The 9865-nt window shown below is 36.5% G+C and overlaps 1 protein-coding gene across 2 annotated transcripts; it reads right to left on the bottom strand.

Moving 5' to 3' along the window:
- Positions 1-415: 415 nt before the first annotated feature.
- On the bottom strand, positions 416-6729 carry LOC121241560. 2 transcript variants are annotated; one of them, XR_005935738.1, is made up of 9 exons: positions 6415-6729; positions 5169-5335; positions 3693-3797; positions 3442-3498; positions 2416-2496; positions 1932-1966; positions 1413-1507; positions 1137-1296; positions 416-1027 (listed from the first exon to the last, which is right to left on the bottom strand). XR_005935738.1 is itself a non-coding variant. In XM_041139385.1 (9 exons), exons 1-9 carry the CDS (start codon positions 6536-6538, stop codon positions 908-910), a joined length of 939 nt encoding a protein of 312 aa, XP_040995319.1. In that variant the 5' UTR covers positions 6539-6727; the 3' UTR covers positions 416-907. The 2 variants fall into 2 exon arrangements, 1 of the variants encoding a protein (XP_040995319.1); XM_041139385.1 differs by having other exon boundaries at positions 1413-1502; positions 6415-6727.
- Between the last annotated feature and the right edge of the window lie 3136 nt (positions 6730-9865).

The following is a 9865-nucleotide window of genomic DNA, read 5'->3' as shown; positions in this document are numbered from 1 at the left end:
CTATTAAGTATATAGAGATCAAATCGAGCTAATACGAATGAGGCTTAAGCATGCAAACTTGCAAAGCTTGATTAATTCAAATGTTTGTATCATAATAAGTTTCCTTGGATCATGTGTACAAAACTCCGAGGGAAGAAAACCATATCATCCTTTATTTCTCACAACTTTTTAGCTATTTGCGACCCCTTTTCTTTCTTTCTTTCTTTTTTTAAAGAAAGAAGACAATAGCTCGTAATGTTATTAATAACTCTCAGCAAAGAAAAATAGTGATTAATATCATTTTGTGACAATTAAAGCTTGCTTCTTTTACCATAGATTGGCAAGAGATCAAAATTTATAAGTACAGTTCACTGGGAATGATTTGCACCAAATCACATTGACGCATGCTGGAAACAAAAAGATATCAGAGGTTTGATTTCATCAATATGTAGGATTTTCTTATTTTTCTGGGATGCATGTAAGAAGAGCTATTTTACACCATTGTGAAAGGGTATATGACAGAATTACTCAAAATATCACACAACTACAACAGTTTCTGACAGCAACAAACTCTAATATATAGGAAACTGATAGACATATTTTGGGCACCACAGTCAGGTTTGGAACAGATGTACTATTGAAGAATTACCCCTACTGAGCAGTTCTTGCTGGAGAAGTATAGGTTTTAGCCCCTTACCAGCAGAACTTGCAGAGTTTTAACATGAAAAGGCCAAACCTGCCTGAACCAGCTCCAAAAATTGTGTTATTTCACATTGAATACCTTGAAGGTGCTTACCTCGTTTGAATATATGCAGCGCGTTCCACACGGGAAGAACTAGACAGGAAGCCAATAAGCATCCAACTCTTCTTTTCAACAAGTTACCAATGAATGCAGTGATATGCTTCAAGAAACGGTAAGATAAGAATTTCAGTTAGGTGAGCTATCTCCATTTTCTGGAAAGACAAATTGCAGGTCCTCATTATCTCTATAGACTTGCACAAGAGCAGCAGCTTTATAGACAAACATCCCAAGCATGGCTGGTACAAGCTGCCATCAACACATAACAACTAGATATGAAAACTTTTCTACTAAAGCTTCAAGGGCATTTTAATGATCATTCAGGTTATATGATGCCAGGAATAATCCAAGGGTTCACCTGGAAATCAAAGAAGTCATTGCCAAAATACCGATGAGACAGGAGCCACAATCCATATATTGCTGCTGGGATCACAAGCCTTGGAGATGAAAGAGCAATGCCACTACCCTTAAATGACTTCTCTATCGAATCCTGAAGGTCCTCACTTCTGATTCCAATTCTGAATTGGAGAATAAATGTTCGTTTAAGCAAAAAATGGAAAAAAAGAATGTTCAACTACAGAAAAAAGGAGAAGATAGAGAATGAATAGGTCAAGAAAGAAGTGTTTGGCTGTACTTCTTTGATTTCTTTCGCAGGAAAACTTGAGGAATAGTTTCTCTGGATAGGTTGTCTGCATGTTGGTATAAGAGCTGAAGGTACAAGCAGCTGCACTGAGAATGATGTCAGTTAAAATACAAGAATAAGCGTGGGCATGGCTCTTAAACGTTGCTAACAAATCAGGAAGTTTTCCTTGTGCTCTTTTTCATAAAAAAATAAACAATGTGAAAAGAAATATTAATTGAACTCAGTTCCAGATGCCAATAAGTCCATAGGAAATCTACAACTGACTAAAAAAACTCAATTACTCAATATCTAGGCAAAAATGTTTAAGGAAAAGAATTCATGTCCATGTTTGAAGAGATGGCTAGGTTAAACATGTCACCCAAAAAGAATGACATTTCAATCAATCTTTGCTGGAACTTTCCCTATTTGAGTCAAATTCAAATTCTAGGGAGTCTTTATATATTTGGAAAATGTAATCAAGCCGTTTAATCAATTACACAATCTAAACATATAAAGCAAAAAAGTATCAACCTGAAAAGAGCTCCTGTTGCGTAGCTAATCGCTGCCTGTGAAGTGAAGAAGCAGGTCAGTACTCTTTATGCACCAAAATTATACTATTTCCAGAAATATTTTGGAAAAAAGGATGCTTTATTTAAATGCTGGCAGGATTAAAAATAAAGATTTAAAACAAGATGATTCGGGAATGTTGTGGTAAGATTCCATATATATTTTTTTATCAGTAAGATTTCAGAAATAGTATTTACATTCCAACCATATCAGTAAATAAAGCATAACAGACATAGTAAGAAAAGCTGTAAAAATATTGGTGTTTGGTGAGTGTAGTGTGCTGAACCTCCCACTCACAGAAAAAAAAAAAAAAAAAAAAAAAAAAAAAAAACCCTTTGAAAGTGAAATGTAGATGTTGTTTTTCTCACAAATCAGAGCATGTGAATTGCTTGACTTTGAAAACTAGTTTTTCCTTTTTGTTTTATTTCCTTCCCCATGGAAATATTACCTGGACTGATAAGGCTATCATACAATACCCGGTGCACGCGGTTCCAATACCAACAGATAAAAACATCATCTCCCTCTTGATCTATAAGAGAAAGCACAAAAAAAAATAAATAAAAAATCAGTAACCTCAGCAATATCTGGTGGATTGTGATTTTATAATGCAATGGGGCACACCCAAAAATTTATAATAGGAACTAGAATGGGCCTGTTTGCCATGTGGATACTTTGTAAAAACAACTTCACATTTAAAAGGAAAAAAAAAACTCGTAGCAACAAGGCCTTCTCCCGGCAATTCGGAGAATGTTTTCGCTTTCACACAAAGTAATAAAAGGAAGCAACAACTTTAAGTGGAAGTGCAGCTGACAACTACTCGTTATTTTATTCTGAAACTCATGATGGTAAAAGTGTAACAACAGTAGCTCCAAATAGAAATATCACCTGATGTGTTTCAGAGTAATCTTCACAGCTAAACTACAGGTATCTGTTTTTGTTCATACCATCATAATTTGACATTAGACATAGTGAACAGTGAACACACATTTGAAATACTGGTGGAATCCTAGTTGACTTCAGGAAACTACAATAACTTGACACAGCTGCAGTAGAATTTTACTCCTACGTGTCCTGCAAAGAATTTTCCACAGATCCTGAGCAGGCAAGGTGACTTGGCAGTATAGAAGGCCATTCAGTTCCATGTTAGACATGAAGAAAGTCATATATAATTTTTAAACAGCTACAAACAAAAAGGAAAAAAAAATTTTGAAAAGGTCCAGTTGCACATGCGGAGAAGGAACTCTCTCACGTGAACATAGTAAATCTAATCTACACACTCGATAAACTAAACAGAAAAACTCAGAAATCATTGACTTTACCAAAGTAAACTGCTTTCAAAAGAAAAAACCTCAGATGCATATACAGCAAATGTGACTATAATAAAATGCATTCAGCGACGAAAAGAAAGAAAACCAGAATCACTGGCTTTGCATAAAAAATAAAGGAACCTACTGAGTCCAAAAAAGTATCATACCGCTTCATATTCGAGAAGGTTCAGTATCCTCCTCTTTTCACTGTCATCCCTTGATGCCTGTAATTGCACATATAATTTAGTTACAACTAGAAAAAAAAAATTATTCTATGAAGGAACTGCTTATATCCCTTATAAAGCAATTTTTATGGGGAAAATTTTCTTTTCTTTTAGGGTTAGGGGACAGGGTGGTGGGGTTTTATGGTGAAATAAAGAAATAGTCTCAAAATAATAAAAATAAACTAAAAGCATACCTTGGCAATGGCTTTCTTATTCTCTGGTACAGAGTTGTCACCAGATACCCATTCAAGGGTACTTGACAGTTTCAAAAACCCACCGTCATTGTCAGTTTCAATGACCTAAACGAAGGACATTAAAGAGCGAGTGAATTTACGTGTTATAAAATACAGCTACAGCAAGATTTTGCAATCAGAGAGAGCAATTTTTCAGAAGAATACAAGGGCAAAGAACTACCAAAGTAGGTAAGCACATTAGGAGTTTCATTAAATCCAGTCACAATCATAAGATTTAATTGAGAAAAAAAAAAAAAGAGTGAAGATAATCCTGCTGGATAGCTGAAAGTTAGGCTTATCAAGTACCATAAAATGCAATAAATATCTGCTTTTTTGGTAGTTCTTCTAAGTGCTTCCCCTGTTTGATGGGAAACCACCTTCCCTCTGTTGAAAGTTCAGTACATTGCCAACCAATTTTAGTCTCAGGCTATTCTTACGAGGCTTATGTGTAATGCCTTAAGGTAAGGTCTACGCCCAAGCCACATTTAGGCCATAAAAAGGACTGGTCAATGGTACAATTGAAGTTCCATTGGAATCATTACAAAGAGCAAGAATTTTTTTCTCCCAAGCAATGTACACTACATACACTCATCAGTCAATATAGGGTATCATAATCTCCCTCCCTTAAATTCTCGACGTCCTCGTTGTATCATTTCATCAAAGTGGCACGGCTCAATTCCCATTTTTCTTATTGATATAAGCTCTAATACCATTTGTAACATTCCAAGGGAAGGCTCAGACCACATCTGAGCCATACTTCAAAAAGTTTAGTCAATAGTACAATTGGAGCCCCATTGAAAAAGCAAGAACTTCTCCCTCCCAAGCAACGTTATTTCGCACATGCCACCTATATAATGAGTCAGTATGGAATATCACAATCTCTCTCCCCTTAAATTCCCAATGTCCTTGTTGGGCCAATCCATCACAACTGGCACGATTTAAGTCCCACACTTTTGATTGAAATAGGTTCTGATAGCATTTGTAACACCCCAAGAGAAAGCCCAATCCACATTTGGACCATACTCCGAAGAGGCTAGTCAATGGTACAATTGAACCCCAATTAGAATCATTATAAGAAGCATGAACTTCTCCCTCCAAAGCAATGTAGAATCTTGTATACCACCTACACTTATTATTTAGTATGGAACATTACATTATGCTTCACACTAGATGCATTTGACCACTTTTACATTATGAACTCACTAATTAAAATCTTGCCTAAAACTAATCCAGAAAGAGGGTTCCGGAGAAAATGGATAAAGACAGAAGGAAATCTAGGGACTGTACTTCACCTTTTCCCCTCTTTTTTTTTTAAAGGTTTGAGGGTTGGGAACTGCAGTTATTTGTTTATTCACACAGTCAACAACTTGCTTTCCCAAGAAGAAAAACACATTGACTCAATACATAATGCATTCTTTCAAGTTCAAATCACTGTACCTGCTCTGCCTGTCGAGGAATGGCAGAAGGTTCAACAGCATCAGCATTAACAAATTGCGTGACCTCACCCTGCCAAAATATATCAGAAGCTTTTGATATAAAATCTCCACTTAATTTTCTCTCCTTAAGAAACGTTTGCAAAACATCCTCTTCCACAACTCCACTGACTGAAAATCAAGAAAAAGAAGATCAGCTTGCAATAATTATAGCAGAGAAGTTGGCTAGCGTCTAAGAGGCAGCTAGGGACAACGATCACGGATGCAAATGCAATTCAATAAAACTAAAAACTACACGATTAAGTATGACAAACATAAATAATTCCGACCATTTAAGGCCTGTTTTGGATGGCAAAATCCTCTCATCTCATTCTATCTCATCTTATCTCATTTCAATATCTACACACTTTTCAATTTCAAATCTTCAACTTTTTTATATAATCATTATCTAATCATTACAATTTTTTCAAATTTCCAAACAAAACACAAAAACAATTTAACTTTTTCATATCTTAAAACAGAAATCATATTAAAAAATTATATTATAACAATATTTTAAATTTATAATATTTTTATTCAACTTTTTCACTCATTTCTCAAAATCTCATAAAATATTTTAATTCAAACAATTTTACTACTATTTACAAACTATTTTACTACTATTCACAAATCATCTCATCTCACAATCCAAACGAGGCGGCAAAGCTGCAACACAGGTCCCAGAACTCAAAGATAACCCAAATGCCTACAGGATCACTGAAAAACTCATGCATAAATATTTAATGTAAGAAGAAAGAACTCCCGATCTCTTGTACACGTTTTATCCATAAAATATATTTTCTGCACAACAAACAAACTGTTCTTATCATTGTTTTATTTTATTTTATTTTTCCTTTTTTTTCACATCAACCATCCTAAATATAAAAAAATTTATGAATTCCAAATGCCGTTCAGAACCCAGAATTAGTGGGTGACCACTCTAATATTAAACTTCGTGGAATTCTCGTGTAAAATATAGGACTAATTATTAGTCCTACCCGCAATGATTAGAAAAAAACCCCAAGAAAGTTAGATAATTTCATGCAAAGAAAAAATCTTAAAAAAAAAAAAAAAATCTGCACGTCGTGGCTCCACTTGCTTGCAGAGAAAACGGAGCAAAGATAAAAGGTAGAAGGCATCGAATTCTGTGTTCCTTTTCCCTAGGAATAATTTGAAACAAAAGGAAAAAAGCAGAAAGGCAATTCGGTAACCTGGACGGGGCCTCGTTCGTAGGACAGAGACTGTTGGAAGTCTGGAACGAGGAATTGGAGAAGTTCTTGAAAACGGGAAGTTGGAAGTGGTGGTGAAGCATCTGATCTGTGAAAGGGTATCCATTGTGCAAACCAGATTTTCCCCAACTCAAACGGGAAAATATCTTTCAGAAAAATATAGCAATGTAGTGTGAGTGTCTCAGTGTCTGACTGGTGATGTTCGGGACGAGCGAGTGGAAGGGCGTTATCCGTTGAGATTGGTCTTCTCCATCGAAATATAGAAAAGAGGCGAGCGTTCCGTTGAAAAATAATCTAACAAAAATAAATTTTATAAATGCAGGTGAGTTATTAGGAAACGTAATTTTATAATTTAATATATTGTATAAAATTTGTAAAATTTTTTATTACAATTTTTTTAAATTTTTACAAAAAATATAATAAATAATTTAATTTTTTTCAATTTTAAAATAATAATAATAATATTAAAAAATAATATTCTAATAATATTTTATTCAACTTATCTAAAATCATCTCCACTCATCTTAATTCATTTTTAAATCTAAACATGATCTAATATATCTTTACAAAATAAAAAAATTTCTATAATATTTTGGCACATACCAAATTCTTTATGCCCTACAATTAAGAGTTGCCACATCAGCATATAACATCAAAAGAGAAGAAGAACAAAACATTAAACAATTTTTTCAATTCATCTCATTTTGTCTAATTTCATCATTACAATTTTTTTAAATTTTCACACAAAATATAATAAATAATTCAACTTTTTCAAATCTCAACACAATAATAATATTTTAACAATATTTTAATCAATTTTCATCTAAAACTATTTAATCTTATCTCATTATCCAAACATCACCTAAGTCCCGATTTGGATAAAGATGTTTCCATCTTATCCCAATATCTAAACACTATAAACGTAAATATTTTTTAATTTCAAATCTTTAATTTTTTTATCTAATTATTACTTAATTATTACAATTATCACAAACTTCTAAATAAAATACAAAAAACAATTCATATTTTTTAAATTCAAAAATAAAAATTATATTAAAAAGTTATGTTTTAATTTTATAATATTTTTATTCAATTTTTTCTCTTTTAGTTTTTAAAATCTCATAAAATATTTTAGTTTAAACTATTTTTAACTCATTTCTTTTCAATTCAAATATCTAACTATTATTTATAAATCATCTTAACTCATCCTATCTTACCTCAGACCTAAATATTTTTATCTCCATTTCTCTATCATGGTTCAGTCGACCAAATCAACCCGAGTCCAAGGGAACAACGTCACTACTTCTCTGTTCCATCCAAAGTTCTCCTTCTGCCGCTAAACTCTGTTGTTGAACCAATACCGGTAATCTCATCGATTTCAAAGGTACTCTCTTCCAGTTTTGTAACTTTCTTTCTAGTTCTAGTTTGTTGCCAATAAATGGAGAAAAAACTGCCATAAAGCCATATTCTCAATTAAATTTTGATAAAAAAGAGTGCTGATCAATTTGAATGAATCTTTCTTACTTTACAAACTCTTAACTATTTACGATCTTTGTGCTTCTTTTTTGAATGGGCTCCTCAAATAGAAAAGGGATGTGAGGGTGGTAATCCCCGGGCCGGACTAAGGGAAGTAGGCCTGGCATGCAAGGCGCGAAGAGTCCCAAGGCCCGAGGGCCAGGTCGGGCTAAGGGACCCGGAAGGGAAGCGGTTGGGCAATGCACGTTGACTAGAGGACAGAAGATAGGATTGTCTAACACCACTATTGGCCGACATTCAAAAACACCCTCTGTCCCTGAACCCTAGCGTCCGGACAGGTCAAAAGAATGGACGTACTTGACCTGAACCACGCTTCATTTAATGAGAAGAAATGAGTACACCACGATAGGGAGCCACGCCGCATTTAATGCATCGCGGGGCTCGGCACGATATGACGTGGCTCCTAGGGTGTAAGTGACCATCGCAATCAGGCCTGACGAGTCTGTTGCACAGCAGGGAGTTGGCAAAGACACCCGAGCTTAGTATGAAGTGGCACACCCACCACCTTCACCTCGGGGATCGCCTCAGTTAGGTATAAATATCCCCTCCCTCGGCTGAGGGAGGGGTTCAGACTTTTTCACACTTCAGCTCATTACTCTCTCTGATTGAATATTCTCTTTTTTCACTTGTTTCGCCACTCTATTCCAACAACTGACTTATACATTGGAGGTACCACGACGCCCCGAGCCCCCACTCTCTATTCCATTAGGATCTAGATCGAGCTCAACATCATGGAGTTGTCCAGGTTGTGAACTACGACATCAACAATAGCACCTTCTGTGGGATCTCTTTCTTTCCTATAGTAGCATGTCTTTCGCATACCGGCAACAACGTGCTCCTAAGCTTCACGTCATGAAGAAGAATAACCCAAAACAATAGAAGCAAAAGCCAACGAACAAGGTGAAATGATATAGAAGCTAATGGAGGAGGTGACAGCTCTCCACCAGGAGAATGCCTCCATGCGAAGGACCAACATGGAGTGGGAGGGAGGTGAGCACAACCACCACTCTGAGTCCCCATTGAGCCCCTAAGGTAATGGCAGTCGAAAAAGAGTTGCGCATGATGCACCTCGAGCTCTGTGAACTCGGGGATAAATATGCTGAGATGGCCAAACGAATGGGTACGACGTCTAGGTGGACCAGCTGCTTACCAACACGGACGTGCCATATAGCACTAAGGTTATGGCAGTCCCTCTTCCTCCAAGATTCAAAGTTCTGTAGATAGATGCATACGATGGGTCCAGAGATCCCCTAGAACATCTGGAAACATTCAAAGCCCATATGACTCTTCAAGGGTTCCTGGGAAAAGTCGCGTGCAGGGCATTTCCTCTCGCGTCCAGCCCATATATCCCCGAGCCCCCACTCTCTATTCCATTAGGATCCAGATCGAGCTCAACATCGTGGAGTTGTCCAAGTTGTGAACCACGACATCAACAATATCACCGTCTGTGGGATCTCTTTCTTTCTATAGTAGCGTGTCCTTCGCATACCAGCAACAACGCGCTCCCAAGCTTCACGTCATGAAGAAGAACCCGAAACAATAGAAGCAAAAGCCAACGAACAAGGTGAAATGATACAGAAGCTGATGGAGGAGGTGACAACTCTTCGCTAGGAGAATGCCTCCCTGCGAAGGACCAACATGAAGTGGGAGGGAGGCAAGCACAACCACCACTCTGAGTCCCCATTGAGCCCCTGAGGTAATGGCAGTCAAAAAAGAGTTGCGCATGATGCACCTCGAGCTCTATGAACTCAGGGATAAATATGCCGAGATGGCCAAACGGATAGATACGACATCTAGGTGGACCAGCTGCTTGCCAACACGGACCTGCCATATAGCACTAAGGTTATGGCAGTCCCTTTTCCCCTAAGATTCAAAGTTCTGTAGATAGATGTGTACG

This window comes from Juglans microcarpa x Juglans regia, chromosome 7S, assembly GCF_004785595.1.
Source record: "Juglans microcarpa x Juglans regia isolate MS1-56 chromosome 7S, Jm3101_v1.0, whole genome shotgun sequence".
NCBI lineage: Eukaryota > Viridiplantae > Streptophyta > Magnoliopsida > Fagales > Juglandaceae > Juglans > Juglans microcarpa x Juglans regia.
The sequence above is the reverse complement of the archived record's forward strand: the minus strand, read 5'-3'. Positions and strand labels throughout refer to the sequence as shown.